At 43.7% G+C, this 21,567-nt stretch overlaps 1 protein-coding gene across 2 annotated transcripts in view; it reads left to right on the top strand.

Annotated features, from left to right (window-relative positions):
* The window catches only part of EIPR1 (EARP complex and GARP complex interacting protein 1), a 179,973-nt gene that overhangs the window by 20,290 nt on the left and 138,116 nt on the right, over window positions 1–21,567 (top strand). For both annotated transcript variants that reach the window (XM_053587104.1, XM_053587103.1), the window contains exon 2: window positions 11,823–11,906. In XM_053587104.1, coding sequence (XP_053443079.1) covers window positions 11,823–11,906 — 84 coding nt within the window. The remainder of the gene's footprint in view (window positions 1–11,822; window positions 11,907–21,567) is intronic.

Genomic DNA, 21,567 nt, shown 5'->3' with positions numbered 1-21,567 from the left:
GTGGGTTTACTTTTGTGGTGGAGGATTACGCTGGTCTTTATGGAGGATAGGTCTGAGAATATCCTGGAGAGTTGTTTTAGTTATGGCAAATTTCTTCAACATGTGAATGTCGTTGAGGTATTTAATTTCTCCGTCATAAATGAAACTCAGGATCCTGGGTTGAAAGTTATTTTGTTTTAGGAGATTAAAAGTCAATGACCATCCTCTTCTAGCTTGAAAGGTTTCAGCAGAGAGATCTGCAGTTATTCTAATATTCTTGCCCTTGTAGGTGATGGTTTTCTTTCATTTGTCTCATTTCAGAATTTTCTTTTTCATATGAACTTTAGTGAAATTGATTATGATGTGTCTGAGGGATGTCTTATTTGGGTTGAGTCATGCTGGGGTTCTGAAACTGTCTGCTATCTGTATTTCAGAATCTCTTGGCATGTCTGGAAATATCTCCTTCATAACCTCTTGGAGAAGAGACTCTGTGCCTTGTGAAGCCACTTCATTGCTTTCAGGGATCCCTATAAGATGAATATTGGTTTTCTTTGAATTATCCCAGAGTTCTGTGAGAGAGTGATCTGTTTTTGCCCTCCATTTATCTTCTTCTTTGAGAGTTTGGGAGCGTTCGAAAGCTTTGTCTTCAATGTCAGAAATCCTTTCTTCTGCTTGCTCCATTCTGTTACTGAGGGATTCTACTGTGTTTCTCAGATCTTTGAGGGCTGCTACTTCTTGTCTCAATGTGTCAAAGTCTTTGGTCATTTGGTCTTTGAATTCATTGAATTCTTGAGATATCTTTTGAGTTACTGCTTGGAATTCTAATTCGATCTTATTTGCTATGCAGATTCTGAATTCAATTTTTGACATCTCAGCTATTTGTTTGTGCATTGATCCTTGGGGGAATTGATCTACTCAGATTATTCATATTGCCAGAGTTTTTCTGTTGATTTCGCCTCATGATTTTTTTTTACCGTTGCCTCTGGCCGTCCTCAGAGTTGGGGAGGTGTCTCTCTAATATTAGATCCCACTGGGATCACTCTATTGTTGTCAGATCTTTGTAGGGAGTGACCCTGTGTAGTTTCTTTCGGGCTGCCCCAGCCAGGGAGTTCTGGTTGTGCAAGCAGCTTCGGAGTGTGACACACCCAGATCCAGCAACAGGGCAGGAGGTGGTGTGCATGGTTCTGGGAGTGCCTGGTGTCCAATGACGTTGGCACAGAGAGCCCAAGGCTCCAGCAGTCTCTGGCCAGGGGAAGGGCTCTGCGCAGAGGTAGGGAGGGCTCCGGAGGGCACGCGGCTACCAGAGTCCCTGGCCAGTCAAGCAGGCTGGTGTGGAGCAGGGAGGGTACAGGAGGGAGGACGCAGGCTTGCATTTGTCTCGCAATTTCTGTTTGGGGCATGTGGAAGTCCAGCTGGCACAGGTCGCGGGTGCTGGGTTGGGGTTCGTGGCGCAGCTCTTATGGAGGTCTGGGCGGCACCAAGCTCAGGAGTTTGAGATTGCTATGACCTGTGACACAATGGCACTCTACCCAGGGCAACAGCCCAAGGTTCCAGTGTGCCAAAACTGGTCTCACTCTGCCCCTGAGTGTTAAGGCTGTAAGGCAGCTCAGTCCCTGCCTTTAGCTTGCTCAGTCAGTAGGTTAGTAGCTCACGCCCAATCCTTGCTCTGTGACCCTGAGTGTGGAGCTTACCAGGGCGGTTGTCACAGAATGGCTCCCTGCGGCCCATAGCTGAACACTATTAACTTTGTCTGGCTCTGCAGCTCAGTCTGGGGTCTTAGAACATGCCCCAAGTTCTCCGTATTGCTCAAGCTCTCCCCAAGGCAGTTCAACTGAGTGCCAAGTCCAAAATCACCAAAACAGTTCACAGGTATGGCTTTTCCGTTTTGCAGTCTCATTGCAGCTTGTACTTACAGCTGCCGGCAGGATTAGGTCAATTCTACACATGCAACCACTTGCCAGTTTTCCACTGTTTTTGTCTTCCTCTTGGGGTCCAGAAGTCCCTTGCTGACTCCCTGTATCTTCAAAGGGATGATTATAGGCAGATCCTACCAGCCAGAGATGCCTGGAGTCTTATCTTCCCAGACTCACCATGCCCCGTTGCAGGGAAGCTGTTACTCGGCCGCCATCTTGGATTGTTCTCCTGTGATAAATTTTGTCCTGCAAGGTCTTCCTCTCAGTGACTCAGCTTTTAGAATTTGAAGACACTTCTGTCCGCAGTTTTCTTCATTGTTTCCATCATTTCCTTCATTGTTCTCATTATGTGTATTCTAAATTCCCTGTCGTTTCTAACATTTCTTTATAGGTGGAATTCTCTGCAGTAGCTACCTCATGGTTCCTTGGAGAGTTTGTTCTGGACTGGTTTTTCATGTTGCCAGGATTTTTCTACTGATTCTTTCTCATGAGTGATTTCTTTTATCTGTTTCCTTGCCCTAATATTCCTTTCTCTTCCTCTTGCTCTTTAAGTTTCTGTACCTCTGGAGCAGGGTTTCAATGAGTCCTTTTGGTATAGGACCAGAACGATGAGAAGTTTGCAGAGCAAGAAGGGAGAAAAGAAAGAAAATAAAAAGAAAAGGAAAAAAGGGGAAGGAGAGGAAGTGGGTAAAAGGGAATATTGACAAAAAGAAGAGGGGCACAGAAAGAGGGAGATAGAGCAATATAGATATACAGTAGGGTACTTTGACCCAACATTAAAAATCTGGGGGTGCCAGGTTGGGTGGTTCCTTGAGGTCTGCAGCTCTTTGCTAGCCTATTCGGACTCAGTACCCCACTTCCACCAAGTAGAGAGGAAAGACAGAAATGCTATAAATCAAACCAAAACACGCAAACAGAAAACTTTATGGGATAAAATTAGGGGAAAAAAGCAAGTAATAGGGGTCAAAACACTAGCAAAAATGAATTTCTAATTTTTGAAAAAGGTAACAATGGGAAATTATATTTAAACTAGAGAAATGAAGAAAGAAAAGAAAAATGTATAGGGAAAATGTTGAAATTAAAAAGCAAAACAACAACAAGAACCACTAAACAAACAAAAACAACAACAACCACAATAACAAAACCCGAAAGAAAGAAGTATGTATGTCTTGCTGAATGTTGTCTGAGCAACAGGTGATCTTCTGGAGTAGGAGATGTTAATCATGATGCTGATCCGCCTGTATGAGATGGAGACTGGAGGCCTTTGCTGATTTCTCAAAGCCCACAGGGTGGAGAGCCTAAAGTGGAGACCCTAAATCGCTCAGCCCTCTTAAAAGGCACTTAAGCTGCTAAACTTGGCTAAGCAGAAGCTGTCCCAGGAAGGTGCTTGTTGCTGGGATCACTGCTGAAGTGGCTATCCAGTTAACCAGTGTGCCAAAACCAATCTCGCTTATGCCCCTGAGGTCTAAGGCTGCAAGGTGTCTTAGTCCCTGCCTTTGGGCTGCTCAGTCATTAGATTACTAGCTCCCGCCCCATCCTTGCTCTGCGAACCTGAGGGCGGAACTTGCCAGGGCACTTCTCTCACAATGGCTCCGTGGCCCACAGCTGAACACTATTAGCTCCGTCTGCCTCAGCTGCTCAGTCTGGGGCCCTAGACAATGCTTAAAGTCCTCCACACTCTTTTTTTTTTTTTTTTTTTTTTTTTTGTAGAGACAGAGTGTCACTTTACTGCCCTCGATAGAGTGCCGTGGCGTCACACAGCTCACAGCAACCTCCAGCTCTTGGGCTTATGTGATTCTCTTGCCTCAGCCTCCTGAGCAGCTGGGACTACAGGCGCCCGCCACAACGCCTGGCTATTTTTTTGTTGTTGCAGTTTGGCCGGGGCTGGGTTTGAACCCACCACTCTCGGCATATGGGGCCGGCGCCCTACTCATTGAGCCACAGGTGCCACCCAGTCCTCCACACTCTTGCCCAAGCTCTCCCAAGATAGTTCAACTGAGTGCCAAGTCCAAGAAAACCAAAGCAGCTAACAGGTAAGGCCTTTCCAGTTTGCAGTCTCACTGCTGCTGTACTTACAGCTGCCAACAGGATTAGACCGAACAAACACACCCAACCACTTGCCAGTTTTCCACTGCTTTTATCCTCCTCCTGGGGTCCAGAAGTCTTGCTGACTCCCTGTGTCCTCAACGGGATGTTTATGGGCAGATCCCACCAGACCAAGATGCCTAGAGTCTTGTCTCCCCATACTCACCATGCCCAGTTGCAAGAAAGCTGTTACTCGGCCGCCATCTTGCTCCTCCCATAAGACAGAGTCTTATTTTGTCACTCTCAGTAGAATGCCGTGGTGTCATATCTCACAGTGTCCTCAAGCTCTTGGGCTCAAGCAATTCTCTTGCTTCAGCCTCCCAAGTAGTTCAGACTATAGGTGCCCACCACAATGCCCAGCTATTTTTAGAGATGGGGTTCTCTCTCTGTCTCAGGCTGGTCTTGAACCTGTGAGCTCAGGCAGTCCATCCTCCTGAGCCTCCCAGAGTGCTAAGGTTACAGGCATGAACTACCACGCCTGGTCCAGATTTCTTTTTTTCATTGTTGGGAATTCATTGAGGGTACAAAGAACCAGATTACACTCATTGCATCTGTTAGGTAAAGTCCTCTTATAATTATGTCCCTCCCCCAAGAAGTGTGTCACACACTGTGATTCTCCCACTCCTCTCCCTCCTTCCCTTTCTCTACTCCCCTATTTCCTCACTGCCCACCATATACTAGGTCATCAATTATCCTCATATCAGAACTGAGTACATTAGATTCTTGCTTCTCTATTCTTTTGATGCTTCACTAAGAAGAATGTGTATCAACTCTATCCCATTTAATACAAAAAAATGTAAAGTCTCCGTCTTTTTTAGTAGCTGAATAGTATTCCATGGTATATATATACCACAGCTTGTTAATCCATACCTGGACTGGTGGGCATTTAGGTTGTTTGCACAGTTTGGCAGTTGTAAATTGAGCTGTGATATACAGTCTAGTACAAATGTCCTTATGATAAAAGGGCTTTTTTTTTTCTTCTGGGTAGATGCCCAGCAGAATTAAATGGGAGGTCTAGTTTGAGTTCTTTGAGGATTCTCCATACTTCCTTCCCAAAAGGTTGTATTAGTTTGCTGTCCCACCAGCAGTGTAAAAGTATTCTCCTCTCTCCAGTTCCACACCAGCATCTGCAGCTTTGAGATTTTGGGAGAATGTGGGCCATTCTCACTGGGATTAGGTGATATCTTATTATCTGATATTTAGGGATGATGAGCATTTTTTCATATGTTTGTTATCCATTCATCTGTCTTCTTTAAGAATGTTCTATACATCTCTCTTGTCCGTTGATATAAGGGATTGTTGGCTTTTTTCACATTGATTAATTTGAGTTCTTTATAGATACTGGTTATCAAACTTTTACCCAATTCATAACATGCAAATATCTTTTGTCATTCTGATTGTTTTCTGTTTGCTTTGGTTGTTATTTCCTTAGCTGTACAGAAGCTTTTCAATTTAATTAAATCTCATTTGTTTATTTTTGTTGTGTTGCAATTGCCATGGGAGTCTTCTTAATAAAGTCTTTTCCCAGGCCAATAACTTCAAGTGTTTTCCCCACAGTTTCTTTGAGGATTTGTATTGTTTTATGCCTTAGATTTAGATATTTTAACCAACTTGAATCAATTTTAGTGAGTGGAGAAAGGTGTGGGTCCAATTTTAGTCTTTTACATGTGGTTATCCAGTTCTCCCAACACCATTTATTGAGTAGGGATTCTTTCCTTCAATCTATGTTCTTGTTTGGTTTATCAAAGATCGGGTGGCTGTAAGATGTTTGTTTCATTTCATGGTTTTCTGTTCGGTTCCAGATGTCTTTGTCTCTATTTTTTGTGGCAATACCATGGCTGTTTTGATTACTGTGGCCTTGTGGTACAGCCTAAATTCTGATAGGCTGATGCCCTCGGTTTGTTTTTATTACTAAGAATTGCCTTTGCTATGCTTTTTTTTCTGGTTCCATACAAAATGAAGAATGATTTTTTCCAAATCTTGAAAGTATGATGTTGGTATTTTAATGGAGATTACATCTGTAGATTGCTTTGGGAAGTATAGACATTTTCACAATGTTGATTCTTCCCAGCCATGAGCATGGTGTGTTCTTCCATTTGTTAATATCTACTGCTATTTCTTTTCTTAGGGTTTCATAATTTTCTTTATAGAAGTTCTTCACCTTTTTTGTTAGGTATATTCCTGGGTTTTTCATTTTTTTTTTTTTTTAAACTACTGTGAAGCGAATTATGTCCTTCATTAGCCTCTCATCTTGGCTGTATTGGCGTATACAAAGGCTTCTCATTTGTGGGCATTAATTTTATATCCTGAGACATTAGTATATTTTTTGATCACTTCCAGGATTATTGCAGTTAAGTCTTTGGGTTATCTAAGTATAAGATCATATCATCAGCAAAGAGGGACAGTTTGACCTCCTCTGCTCCCATTTGTATTCCTTTTATTTCCTTCTCTTGCCTGATTGTATTAGCTAGGACTTCCAGCACTATGTTGAATAGTGGTGGTGATAGAGGACAGCCTTGTCTGGTTCCCGTTCTAAGTGGAAAAGCTTTCAGTTTTACTTTATTCAGTATAATATTAGCTGTGGGTTTGTCATAGATAGCTTCGATCAGTTTAACAAATTTGCCACGTAGGCCTATACTTTTCAGTGTTCTAATGAGAAAAGGATGTTGAATTTTATTGAATGTTTTTTAAGCGTCTATTGAGAGGATCATATATTTTTCGGAAGTTTAAGTTTGGAAGTTTAGAATTTTGGTGTGAAACCATCTGGACCAGGGATTTTTTTGGGGGGAGATTTTTTATTGTTTCTTCAATCTCAGTTCTTGAAATCTGTCTGTTCAACGGATCTTTTTCTTCTTGATTAAGTCTAGGAGAGGGTGTGATTCCAGGTATTGATCCATTTTCTCCGCATAGTCAAATTTCTGGGCATAGAATTTCTTGTAGTACTCAGAGATGATCTCTTTTGTCTCTGTGGCATCAGTTGCTATTTACCCTTTATCATTTCTGATTGAGGTGATTGGAGACTTCCCTTTTCTGTTTCTAGTAAATCTAGCCAAAGGTTTATTGAATTTATTTATTTTTTCAAAAATCTAACTTTTGTTTCATTTATTTTTGAATAATTCTTTTGTTTTCTTTTTTTTTTTTAATTAATTAATTTTTTTTTTTTTTATTGTTGGGGATTCATTGAGGGTACAATAAGCCAGTTACACTGATTGCAATTGTTAGGTAAAGTCCCTCTTGCAATCATGTCTTGCCCCCATAAAGTGTGACACACACTAAGGCCCCACCCTCCTCCCTCCATCCCTCTTTCTGCTTCCCCCCCCATAACCTTAATTGTCATTAATTGTCCTCATATCAAGATTGAGTACATAGGATTCATGCTTCTCCATTTTTGTGATGCTTTACTAAGAATAATGTCTTCCACGTCCATCCAGGTTAATACGAAAGATGTAAAGTCTCCATTTTTTTTAATGGCTGAATAGTATTCCATGGTATACATATACCACAGCTTGTTAATTTCATTAATCTCTGACTTAATTTTGGTTCTTTTCTTCTGCTGGATTTGGCATTGGATTATTATTCTTTTTCCAATTCCATAAGATGGTTCATGAGTTTGTTGATGCATTCTATTTCTGTTTTTGGAATGTAGACATCTAATGTGATAAATTTTCCTGTTAAGACTGCTTTTACTGTATTCCACAGGTTTTAGTAACTTGTGTCTTCATTGTTGTTATTTTGAGGAATTTAGCAATTTCCTTTTTTATCTCTTCCTGAACCTAACTATCATTCAGCATAAGATTTTTTAATTTCTAAGGCTTTGTGTGGGGATGAATGTTTTTGTTGGAGTTGAGTTGCACCTTTATTAACCTTGTTGTCTGAGAAGATAAAAGGTGTACTTTCTATTGTTTTAAGTTTGCTGAGGATTGATTTTTATCCTAAGATGTAGTCTATTTTGGAGTATATACCATGGGCTGATGAGAAAAATGTATATTGCTTAGCCTTGGGACGGTTTGTTCTGCATGTATCATTTAATCCCATTTGTTCTGGGGTCACATTTAAGTCCTTTCTATCTTTGTTTAGTTTCTATTTAGAGGTTCTATGCTGTTCGCCTAGAGAGGTGTTAACATCCCCACCTGTTATGGTGTTTTGGGATATCATATTGCTCAGACCCATCAAGGTCTGTTTCATAAATATGGGAGCCTTTAAGTTGGTTGTATAAATATTTAAAATTGAAATGTCTTCTTGTTGAGTTTTTCCTTTGTTTTGTATAAAGTGTCCATCTTTGTCTTTCTTAACTTTAGTTGGTTTAAATCCGCTTATATCTCAAAGTAAGATTGCAACCTCTCCTTTCTTCTGGTTTTTATTTGCTTGAAATACTGTTTCCATCCCTTAACCTGGAGTCTTGATTTTTCTTTTAAGGATAGGTGTGTTTCCTGGAGAAGCATATGTATGGCTTGTGCCTTTTTACTCAATCAGCCAGCCTGTGTCTCTTCAGTGGCAAATTCAGTCACTGAATTTTTTATGAAAATTTTTTTATGAAAACTTTTTATGAAAGTTTAGGAGACAGAGAGCACAGCCAGCAACCTCTGTGGTTCTTATTCCAAACTTAGTTGCCTTTGGTGATCACCTGATTGTTTCCTCAGCATTCAGACCCAACAAGCATTTCTTGTTGTTTATTGAGAGAACTGATGACGTTCTATTCATTTTATTTTATGAAAATCCGTTGTATAGTTTTATCCTTTGTACCATTGTAGAAGCTATGTTATATGTTTTGTTCTTTAGCTTCTGAGTGCTTACTTTGCTGGTGGTCCATTGTGGTGGTCAGTGTTGAGAATAGGTCTAAGTATTTCCTGTAGATCTTGTCTTATGTGGCAAATTTCCTCGGTGCTTGTGTATCTGCAAAAGATTTGATTTCTCCATCAATTTTGAAGCTTAGTTTAGTGGGATAGCAAATTCTGGGCTGAAAATAGTTTGTTTAAGAATGCTGAAGGTGGATGAGTATGCTTTTCTGGCATCAAAGGTTTTAGTTGAAAACTCTGCTGTCATCCTAATGGCTCTACCTCTATAGGTTAGTTGGCGCTTACTCCTGGCGGCTTGCAGAATTTTTTTCTTTCATCTTGACTTTGGACAGCTTCATTATGATGTGTCTTAGATGTGTCTTCATTATGATGTTTGAGTTGAGATGACCTGGGGTTCGATATCCATCTGAAAGGAGTGTGTTGTGGGTCTTTAGTAATACTTGGGAAGTTTTCATTTATGATGGTCTCCTGTAGGGTTTCCATTCCTTTGGGACAATCTTATTCCCCTTCAGGAATCCCTATTATTCATGTGTTTCAACGTTTCATGGAGTCTGGTAGTTCTCTAAGCACCTGTTCTGCTTTTTCTCTTCTTTTCTTCCTCTTTAACTACTTGGGTTAATTTGAAAACTTTATCCTGTATCTCTGAGGTTTTTCCTTCTCCATGTTCTAACCTATTAGATACTTTCTACTGCATCTTTACATTCCTGTCTTTTTTTTTTTTCTTTTTGGCTGGGGCTGGGTTTGAACCTGCCACCTCTGGTATATAGGGCCGGTGCCAAAAAGAAGCCTGCTATCCTTTCTATATTCTACATATCTCTCATCTGACTTGGTTCTGTCTTTTCATTTTCTCGTCCATTCCTTTTATTGTCTTTATCATCCATATTTTAAATGCCTTTTCTGTCAAGTCCATTAATTCATAATAGGTGGAGTCTTCTGCCATAGCTGCTTCATGGTCCCTTGGGGGAGTTCCTCTGTTTTGGTTATTCATGTTGCCTGACTTTTTCTATTGGTTCCTCCTCATGTATTCTTTCTTCTCGTTCACCTTCTTGACCTCCTTTTTACTTCTCATTGCCTCTCTTGTTTTCTTTTTTTTTTTTTTTTTGTAGAGACAGAGTCTCACTTTATTGCCCTCGGCAGAGTGCCGTGGCCTCACACAGCTCACAGCAATCTCCAACTCCTGGGCCCAAGGGATTCCCTCGCCTCAGCCTCCCGAGTAGCCGGGACTACAGGCGCCCGCCACAACGCCCGGCTATTTTTTGGTTGCAGTTTGGCCGGGGCAGGGTTTGAACCCACCACCCTCGGTACATGGGGCCGGCGCCCTACCGACTGAGCCACAGGCGCCGCCCCAAAGAAGTCCTTGCTCTTGATGACAGTATTGTTGCAGTGTGTCATCAGTTCACTAGGTGGTGCTGTGGTTTTTTTAGGAGACAGAGAGCACAGCCAGCAACCTCTGTGGTTCTTATTCCAAACTTAGTTGCCTTTGGTGATCACCTGATTGTTTCCTCAGCATTCAGACCCTGACAGGGTGGGATCTTAAAGCTCACAAGAATCCTTCAGGGGCAGGTCTCACAGTTCCCATGGGGTGTGGGAATTCCTCAGCCTGTCCCATGTGTGCAGTTCTGATCCCTTCAGGTGGAATTAAGACAGTCATGTTTTAGGCACCTGCCAAGACCTTCTCATGATCTTCCCACAATGGCAGCCCCCTGGCCACCAAGACCTTCTCAGTGTGGCTGCCTCACCAGCCACCAAACCCATGGCAAGTGCACTCCAACTGGCTTTCAAATCTGGTTGCTGTATACTCTTCATGTCTACCATTATTCCAAGCTTTCCACACAAGGCGCAGCTTCCCCCAAGTACTGAAAACTCTGGAGAGTCTTCCTGCCATCCTGGACCTCTGTGGGGCCAGCAGATCTCAGCTGGTAGCAATCCCTTGCCTAATTCATTGTATTTCCACTGCTTGGGATCATACACTGTATCTGGCTCACCAGTTCGTTGCTCTGTTCCCTGAGCTATGACTCTGGGTAACGTCCCCAGGCCAGGTATTGCTGGGTTCTGTCTTTTTCCCCAGTCATTTTAGGAGAGCTCAGCTGAATGATCCTTCTGGTCCGCCATCTTGCTCTGACCCCATTTCTTTTGGTTTTTGATCACACAGTTGTTGTCTTACGGTATGCCTGGCTATTTTTGGTTGAACATTAGACATTGTTTGTGCAAGATTTTGGAAATTTTGGATGTTTCCTTACTCCAGAGCACTTACTTTCTTCTGGTGGGAGGCTGGCTAGCCTAGGACCACTGGCCTGCTTGGATCACATTCAATCTGAACAGGGACTGAGATGATTTGTCGCTTTGGTCGGTGCAGGATGATATAATTCTATTTCACCTTTATTCCTGAGATATAAGCTTGTGGGGTTATCTGAGCACTTTATGGGCCCTTCTCCTTGGTGGGCCTGCACTTCTGCTTTTGTGCCTGAAGGTCCTTGAGTTTGTTGAAGCTCTCCTCCACATCCGCCGTTCAGCTGCAGTGTCTAAATCGACAGATGTCAGGCTTCCTCCCTAGGCTTCCCTCCTTTTCTGCATCTTGAAATTTCTTCATTGCTTTGATATTACTTTGAGACTTTGAAAGGGGTCATAGTATTTTGTTTAGTTTTTCCAGTTGTTCTCTGCAGAAGAGTTGGTTTAAACTCCTTTCTCTGCTGTTCCTACAAGAGATTATATTGTTAAAATATAATCTATTACTGTTCAAATAATGATTTTGTTATAAAAGCAATTTAACCATTTTATTAAACTTCTTATGGCTTAATTTTTGTGCCTATTTACAGTTTTTCCATATACACATATAGATTTGAAGTAGAACTTCTGTGTTAAAAGTGTACAAAAGTTTAAGGCTTTTAATTCATATTTCTTTTTTTTTTTTAACAATTCATATTTCTAAATTGCCTTCCAGACACTCTGTGTTGATTTGTGCTTCATCAACAGTAAAGAAATAAACTGCCTCTTAACCTCTATTAAATCTAACTTCATAACTGTTCATACATCTTCTTCCCTCCTACAGGCACGTGCTTTAACACCTCAAACTGCAGAAACAGATGCCATTCGCTTTTTGGTTGGGACGCAGTCTCTTAAATATGATAATCAGGTAACTATTTTTGACAAATGTATACATGTTAATTACCAAGCCTATTCTTAGTTTTATAACCATTTTGCTCCTGATTTTTCAAGCAACATTTGAGAACAAAAATTAATGCCACACAAACAAAATAGAACTTTCATTGCATTTAAGTGTCTTTCAAATCAACATATATTATCCAACTGGATATGTATAATGAACGGTCAAGTTCAGTAATTTAACATACTCTGTTGAGCATTACTTCCATCGTTTTGTTTTGCTTTTTATGTGGGCTTTACTTGATAAGTGACTGAGAGGCAGTCTGGGGTATGTGGAAAGCAGTCTTTTCCTCTCCAGGCCAGCACACGACACCTTGAACTGCCCATAGCATGTCTTCTGAGCATGGACTGGAGTACAAGTCCATCTCCACAGAGCGTTCCAGGTGGTCACTACCAGCCGATCACAGTGGCTGTACAGGGTGTTCTCATTTGCTGTTCTGGCCCGGTAGTGAAGCTCATGAGTCCTGGATTCAGTTCATGGCTTGGTACTGACCATGTGACTTTGAGCAAGGTAGACGTCATTTTCCTCCTGGCTAGAATCAAGATAAAAATGTCTACTCTGTGTACCTCACAGGGATGTCATGGCAGATGATTATCCGTGACACCGAGAAAACACACGTAAAGCTGTGGCAAAAATATTGCAGGGACTCTACCCAGGTAGGATCATCACACAGGGAAAATGGCATTAAAATAGTATTGAATACTATTCAGTGCTGGGGCTGGGGGGATAGTGCAATTGTCAGTCTCACACGCTGATGAGGGATTTAAAATTGGCATAGTCGTATAGGTAACTAATTTGGTAATGCATATAACTATATCTAGAGCACTGGTTCTCAACCTTCCTAATGCTGTGACCCTGTAATACAGTCTCATGTTGTGGTGACCCCGAACCTTAAAATTATTTTCGTTGCTACTTCATAACTGTAATTTTGCTACTGTTATGAATCGTAACGTAAATATCTGATATGCAGGATCTATTTTCACTGTTACAAAGGGGTTGCAACCCATAGGTTGAGAACCACTGATCTAGAGGTTTATAAATAAATGTTTATATATTTAATCTGTAATTCCTATAAAAAGCATTATACACAAAGAATATTAATTATAATGTTACTTACAATCCTAAAAAATTAGAAGTAACCAGCACATGAAAATGTGTGAATAGTAAGTTGATCACTATGGAATTGCCATTTATAATGGGAGATTCAGGTGCTTCAATGAAATGCTATTCACAGTGAAATCTTAATGCACTCTCTAAAAGTTACAAATGCCTAATTAACATCACTGCTTGAGAACTGTTAGATGATTCAATGAAATGTTAAAATTGTATGTATAATATGTTCACTGTAGTGTCAAAAAGCAAAGTACAAAACTGAATCTCTACTAAGAATAAAGACTGGAAGGAAATAGGTTAAAAAGGGCTAAAAATGGAGCCAATGGTTATTTTTGGATGGTGGGAATACAGAGCTCCCTGTCATTTGCAGGGGATACGTGCCATGGTACCTGTGGAGTCCTGATACCTCAGATAGTGCTGAACCCTGCATGTTAGAGTTAGGCACAGTGAGACTAAGAATAGTAACCTAACAGAATAGAGAAATGTAACCATCTACTGTAATGGTACATGAAGGTGATCTCTCTCACTCTCTTTCAAACTCTCTTATCATCCTGCACTCCCCTTCTTCTGGGGCTGACGGGAGGTGCTATGGTGCCTGTGTAGCATGGTGAGGGGAGCTGAGTGACCTGGGCCCTGAGATGTGGCCCTAGGCTGCTGTCTCCCTGCACAGGTGGAAGGAGGGTCATCTACTTTGGGCAATTTCAGACCGTCAAGTGTGATGATATTGGAGGTTGGATGTCGGACGCCTCCATCGATGTCGATGATTAACGGGCGAGTAGCTCTCACAGCACATGTCTGTGGGACAAGGAGTGATCACGTCCTGGAGACTGAGTGGGATGGCTCAAGGCAGCATCACCCTCCTCACAATGGTGTGCTGTATGAAACTTAAGAATTGCTGATTTCTGGAATTTTCCATTTACTATTTTGACTACTGACCATGGGTAACTGAGACTGTGGGAAGCAAAGCCTTGAAGACAGGAGCACAGTTTGTTTCTGCAGTGTGAGTGTCCCTCCTAGAAGCAGAAAGGTGACAGAAAGGTTTTCATAGTAAAGGAGAGATTTTCGACCTTCTTAATGAGTCATCTGAAATAGAAACTCCACTTTCTAGTGGTAAAGAAGGCCCCTATTTAATTTCAGTTTTCCTGTAACAAGTGTGTAAATACTGGTGGCCTCTCCACGGCCTCCCATCTGTGATGGGTGCTTGAGCACTTAGCTTACAGAACTGCTGTATGGTCTGTCCTCTCACTCTGCTCAAACTTACTCGTTAATCTGCTAATTCAGGCTGGTAGCCTCTGCTTACATTTTTCTGGTCATGACTGAATTAAAGGATGAGGCATCTGACTTTCTAATGCACACTTCCCTATAGTTCCCTTTTGTCTTCGGGTCCATATGACAGATGTGGGAATGTGTTCTTGACATGCCAATTTTGTTTTTCTGGGAAAGTTGGTGACACTGTTGAGATGCTCCTTCACTCAACAAATACTTGTTTAGTAGAGTACGAGAACTCCCATTTATTTTTCATTTCTCTATTTTTCAGTACATATAGTCTTCCTGTTTTGCCTAGGCTGGTTTTGAACTCCTTTCTTGGAAGGACCCTCCTACACTGGGATGAGCCACTGCACCCAGCTCCAGAACTCTTTTTCTTTCTTCTTTTTTTATGTGCAGGTTAAACATAAAGTGAGTAGGTGTTTGTGCCGAGTTGGAAGTGCAGTGAGACGGTGCACACACACTAGACTTAGTGTCACCGTCGTGCAGTATTTTCCGTGTCCCCTGTGCTCCCCAATCTCATGGCATCCCGTCTCTGTGTCCTCGTGTCCCTATCATCTCACAGCATCCCCCCATGTCCCCACTTTATCATAGTGGTATTTGTGTGGTTCTTTAGTAGCTGAGTGTTGGGGATCTGTCTGCAGCCCCAGTGAGCAGGCCCTGGGCAGTGTGGGCATGTGGTTTCATAAAGCAGGCCCCTCTGGCCACCCAGCCCCATAAGTTACTGGCCCAGGATGGGCAGGTGGATGAGTTGGCTGCAGGGGCCACCTCGCCCCCTGGCAGGGCTGGGCAGGCCTGTCCCTTTCTGCTATATCAGATGACAGATGGTATCTACTGCTCCCATTTTTTAATAGAAGAGCAAGTTGGCCTTAAGCACTAACCTGGTTTTTAAGGTTATGGAGCTGATGTGGCAGAATTGGGACTAAAACACGTGTCTGCTTCTCTGTCCTTTTCCCTTCCCTGTCTTTGAAATCTACGAAGTAACTGTGAGGCATGTGCAGAGGCTGTCCCTGTGCACCTGAGGCTCTAATGCGCACTTCTGCAGGGACACACATCTGCAGTGCCCGTGTGGTGTTGCGTGTGGTGCGTGTGTACCATGAGGTGTCCCGAGCATCAGGACAGCTCCCTCCCAGCTGTGCTCATTTGGACACAATGGTGGCAGGGAGGGCCCAGCCTACTGTGGGCTGCAGCCCAGGCCACGCCTGTGACAACAGACTCTGTAGCCCCCCGCCCCGGCCTTACAGCTGGAGCTCCCTGGCCTTTCCAGGATCCTGGCTGGAAAGGGTTGATGCCTCTGGCTTTGCCTCAGGCCATCCCTCCCAGGTGCTCATTAGTTCCCTGGAAAATGCTAGCTAACTCGGCTGTGCTGTTTTTCTGACCATCTGGGAATGTCACAGCGGCTGACCTTTTTTCTGTGGTCTGGGCTTCTTTTGTTCTGTGTTTCAGGTTGGGCAGGACTGTGTCCACACTCCCCGTGGTGGCAGTCTTGGCTCTGTCCCCTCTTCCTGGGGTTCCCTTTTGAGGGAAGATGACGCATGTGGAAGCATGCGCCTGAGGGCTGTACTGTAGGGGAGCTTAAAACCCAGGTGCTTCTGTAAGATGCTTTCTACACAGCTTCCCCTCATATTTTTCAGGTACAGGAGGATGAATCTTAATCTTCCTTTGGTGATGTCTGGGAGTGCCAGGGACAAAGAGGGCTGGCGTTTGCCCTCATCCCAGGCACCCCACGGTGGGGTCTGGTCTGGCCAAAAGCTCCCGGTGCTGCAGGGCAGAGACAGGACAGCGTCTTCTCTCACCACTGGTTTCTGAGCTTTTTGTTCACAGCTCTGTTGACTCATGTTTGTGGTCTGATTAATGACAGTTTGTTTTACAGCCTGTTTGCCTGCAGGCCAGGTCCATGGCTGTGCGCAGAATGACCAGGGCAAAGGCCTGAGCCCCAGGCCTGCTCCAGACTAACGGAACCTCTACATCCTCCCCACCCCGGCCTCTTTATTCTTCTCTTCTTCCTCCCTTCCCCACTTTAATAATAAAGATGATAAAAGACTGTTTCCTGGGTAACTGGAGTGCCACTGGGTAGCCTGGCCCGTGGATAAGGCCTGATGTGGAGGCCCAGGCTGTTAGACAAGAAGCTGTCACTCCGGCTGCATCTTGCTTTCTTTATCCTCAGGGGTCCTGTATTTTTAGCACGCGTCCCCAGATGGTCGGTCTGCCAGATTTGAGGGCCGCTTTAATAGGCTTTTTCCCTCTCTGCAGTCAGTGAGTTGGAGAGGTGGTATCCAGAGTGCTCCCTGGCATTACCCTGCTCCTTGCTCTTTTGAAGAGTGGGTCTGACTCTCAGATCCAAGGGCATTCCCCTGAGAGTCACCGGCAGTGGAATTCATGATATCTATCCTCATCTCTTCTGGCTGTAGCTCATATCGTCTTTTCCGTGATGTCTCCAAGTAATTGCATCTTGGCCCTTGTCTTTATGGAGGTAAACCTCTTGATTATTGTGGGATTTACAAATATTGAAGCAATATTGTAGGATTTATGAACGTCGAAACAGGAGCCCAGAGAGGGTTAGTGACTCGTCTGAGGTCACACAGCCAGGCAGTGGCAGAATCCAAACTAGAACCCGGGTCTCTTGGGTGGCCAATAACTTTTATTTCAGCATGTGATGATGAAGTAAAATAGACTGCAGGAGAAAATGCATTTTCAGGGTACTCACTTTAACCAAGAATAAAGAAAATTATCCATATGAGACCATAAAAATGACTTGCTGTCCTCAAGGTCTCACCCAGGTAGCATCCTGTATTATTCTTGAGGAATTATACAGGGGTGGGTTCTAGTAATGGGTAATGAGCGGGGGTGCGTTTGTGGGGAGGTGGGGGAAGGGCGTCTCTTGTCGTGGCTGGCTGAGTCCCCCAACGCTGCAGTTCAGGGTGTGCCCCAGGAGGGCTGCGTCAGTGGAACCATTGGATCCTTAACAATCCCTGAGAAAATAGCTCTTGATTTTTCATATGCAATTTTATCCATATTAAAAAAAAATTCTCATGAGTTTACTTTCAGTTCAGAAGCAGAGATGAAATGGAAGGGCAGCATGTGGCCTGGACTCTTGTTCTCAGCAGCCTGGTCCTGGGCAGCGTGTGGCCTGGACTCTTGTGCTCAGCAGCCTGGCCCTGGGCAGCGTGTGGCCTGGACTCTTGTGCTCAGCAGCCTGGCCCTGGGCAGCGTGTGGCCTGGACTCTTGTGCTCAGCAGCCTGGCCCTGGGCAGCGTGTGGCCTGGACTCTTGTGCTCAGCAGCCTGGGCCTGGGCAGCGTGTGGCCTGGACTCTTGTGCTCAGCAGCCTGGGCCTGGGCAGCGTGTGGCCTGGACTCTTGTGCTCAGCAGCCTGGCCCTGGGCAGCGTGTGGCCTGGACTCTTGCGCTCAGCAGCCTGGCCCTGGGCAGCGTGTGGCCTGGACTCCTGCACTCAGCAGCCTGGTCCTGGGCTGTGGGACACGCAGCCCTTCTCTCCAAGCCCCAATCTTCCAGAAAAGGAGGAAGCCTAAGTTTGTCTTTATGGGCTTCCTAATAAATTTCATAACTCTTGCTTCTAAATTTTTATGGAGTAAAAACACTGTAGTAATAGTCATTCACAGTATGCGTTTGATCTTCATTACAAGTGTCAAAACATTTTTGAAACTCAGAAATGGCACAGAGAATTCAGAGTAACACTTCCAGACTGCTGGCAGGACGTTGCTCTCCCTGGCCTGCTGACCCAGCGCCAGTGGGTCTCTTTCTGCTCCCACCATCTCTTGCTCTCGCCTTGCAGTGTTTTCTCCATGCTTTCACTTGTTTCTGTAGGGGGCCCACCGCTGCACATGCATTCAAACAAACCTTCCTTCGTGCCTCCCCATGAGCCGATGTAGGGGTGGTACCCTGAGAATGGAGTTCGGATCTGGGCCCTTTCCTCTCAGCGGAGCTGCCTGTCACTCTCTGGCCGTCTGCTGTGGCACAGGGCACACACTGCAAGGAGGCAGGAGCCAGGCAGGTGACACGGGACTGCCGAGCAGGGCGTGTGTGCTCTCGGCCCTGGTTCGGCTGTGCCCACCGCATGAGTCAGGGGCCTCACCTCTTCAGGCCTCGGTTTCTTCACCTGTGGACTGTGGTTGATAATAATGACATATTATAGAGCTACTTTAAGGATTACAGGAGTCAATGTATGTAAAATACTTAGTGTGGTACCTGGCGCAATGTAAATATCAGCCATTATTCTTTTTTTCTTTATTTGCTTATGGTGGCTGATGCCTTACCGTCCTTTTTGAAATACTCACATTAACGCTTTCTGTGAAAATGTGTATTTTGCACCTATCTATGAATCTACTATAAAATAAGGATATGTGGAGAAATCTTAGGACTCGTCGAGCTTAGAAATGAAGGTTCAGGGCCGTGTTGTGGGAGTGCGCCAGGAACGCAGATTCCCTCTCTCCCTGCTGCCTGGGGACGTACCTGGCTGCACAGGGTGTGCGGCCGAAGGAAACACAGGGAAGGAGAGGTGTGTTTGGACCAGTCAGCAGTCTGCGTGGAAAGCATTTGTCTCAGGCCTCCACAGAAAAGAAAACAGCTTTACAGGGAGGTGGTAAGAAGGCAGGCAGCCCCCAGACTCAGGCATGGTCTGTGGGAAGGTGGGATACAGGGAAGGGGGGCCTGGCCAGACATGCAGGTGGGCCGAGGAGCCAGCGTGCCAGGCAGGGGGCGAGAGTTCCAGGAGGAGACACGGGAGCGGAGCGCTGTCTGTCTACAGGGCCCGCAGCTGTGCGCGCGCCTGCTGCTGCACAGCCTTTCAAAGACTTACTAAAATAGTACAGCTAAACGCATTCTTTTTCTGAGTGTTAATGGATTTCCTGATAAGTAGGAAATGTGGCAAATAGTGAAGAAAAAAATTACCAGACAACACAAAAACTTTTAGAATTTGTGTCTTACTTACCTTTTAGTCTATGTTCACATGTGATGGTTTGATCATGTGCCATTTTATAGTCTGCTTTTAAAATTTAATACTCTTGCATGATTTTTGGTATTTATAATTGCCCTTAATCATAATTTTTAAAGCTACATAATATCGCATAATATACCTTTTTTGTTCATTTATTCTTTGGGGCAAATTTCAAGAAATCAAATTATTGTTTCAATTTCAACATTTATGTAGTTTTTATTTATGTATCAGAGTAAACCTTCTAAAAGAATTACAGAGAATACCTAGTGTACAGGTTTTACCAAAGCCTTTTCAGTACAGTTCTCACCACTAAAAATAAATTGTCTAACATAATAAACATTAATTGGTATCTCAGAATTCTTATTTTAAGAATTTTAAGTGATCGATTAAAGTGTGAACTTTTTCACTTATTTTGTTCTCTTCTTTTTTTTTTTTTTTTGAGATAGAGTCTCTTTTTGTCCTCCAGGCTGAAATGCCATTGTGTGATCACAGCTCACTGCAGCCTTGAACTCCTGAGCTAAAGTGATCCTCCTGCCTCAGCCTCCTGAAGAGCTGGGGCTACAGGTGTGCGCCACCGCCCCTGGCCCTCAGCTGTTTGCTTTTTACTCCATGAGTCTCTGCTAGTAAGATGTAACTTACAATGAAGTGCACATCGCCAGAGTATACAGCTTGATGCATTTTACACACTCACATGCACACATTCTCCCATAGCTATGTACATACCTCCACCCATGTGCACCTGTGTCACCACCCTAGAGACCGTCCCCTGTACCCCAGCAGCACCTCAGAGTCTGAAGTAAGCACAGGCCCGCTGTGAGTGGCCTGTCTTCCGCTCTAGACTGGTTTTGCCTGCTTTTTACTTTATGTGAAGAATTCATGCGATGTGGTGCCCCGGTACCTGATTTTCTCACTCAGCATTGTCGGTGTATGTTTTTTGCTATTTTTCATGACTGTATTTCATTTTGTGAATAAACTGCTCTTTACCCTACCTATTCTATGACTGGCGGATATTTGGGGGTGTTTGCCATTTTTGGCTATCATGAATAAATCTGCCATAAAAATTCATGTCTGAGTCTTTCTTTAGTGTTTGTTGAGTCTGTACCCAGCAGGAGAGTTGCTGTGTGTATGTGTATGGGGGGTAGGGGGGCAGTACAGTGGCTCACACCACATAATCCAAGCACTTTGGGAGGCTGAGGTGGGAGGATTGATTGGGCCCACGAGTTTGAGACCAACATGGACAACATAGTGAGGCTCCATCTCTACAAAAGAAAAAAAAGCCAGACATGGTGGTACGTGCATATAGTTCCAGCTATTTGGGAGGCTGAGGCGGGAGGATCACCTGAGCCCAGGAATTGGAGGTTACAGTGAGCTCCGTGATGTCTCTGCACTCTCGCCTGGCAATAGAGTGAGACTCTTTCCATACAAACAAATGAACGGATAAACAAAACACCTACCACATTGGTCTACGAGTGCAGGTTAAAACTTACTGAGGATGGTGTAAAAAATGGTAGTAATGATTTCTAGAGAAGGGATGGCCCTCATGTTCTCTAGGCTATTGCTCTCTGAGGCTGTGCCCACCACGCCTGGTTTCTCACTGATCCTGGGAGGCTAGTGCCCGTGTCTTCACTATACACACAGGGACATCGTGCACGGTCGGTGTCCCATGGCCCTGCATGCAGTGGCAGGTTTGACATTTACTCTGAGTCCAGAGTGACTCTTACAAGGACGGGAGGTTTTTTTTTCATTCGGACCTTGTCAGAGGACCCAGCCAAATCTAAGAAGCCAGCTGAATCAGGGCCGGCAGGGAGATGCTGAGAGGGTCCCAGGAACATTTATTAGCGTAGCATTTGATGTTTGCTTTGATTGCAAAAGTAATGTAGACAAGCATGAAGAATATTAGAAGTGCCAAAAAGACTCAGAGAAGTGCAGGAAAAATACCTGTAATCCAACCATCCAAAGAGCACCAGTGTCCTGATTGTTTCTTCGTTTTGACATTGCATACCTTAGCATTTGCATGGTTTTATTGTTTTCTCCAAAGACATATAACGGATGTTTTCCCACAGCATTAAATAGTCTTCTGTAGTGTATTGAGTGGTGTCATAATGTTGTATTACAGTTACATGCTACAATTTATTTGAACAGTTCTCGATTGCTAAACATTTGGGTGGCTTGTAATTTTTCGTTATGATAATGCCACAGTGAACATTCTTGGATATAAATCTTTGTGCAGATCCACAAATATTTTCTAGGTGCAAATTTATTTTTAAAAGAAGAATATGTTTTCTCATTGACTTGCA

The sequence above is a fragment of the Nycticebus coucang genome, chromosome 4, assembly GCF_027406575.1.
Source record: "Nycticebus coucang isolate mNycCou1 chromosome 4, mNycCou1.pri, whole genome shotgun sequence".
NCBI lineage: Eukaryota > Metazoa > Chordata > Mammalia > Primates > Lorisidae > Nycticebus > Nycticebus coucang.
Note: the sequence above shows the minus strand (reverse complement) of the source record. Positions and strands in the feature narration are given on the sequence as shown.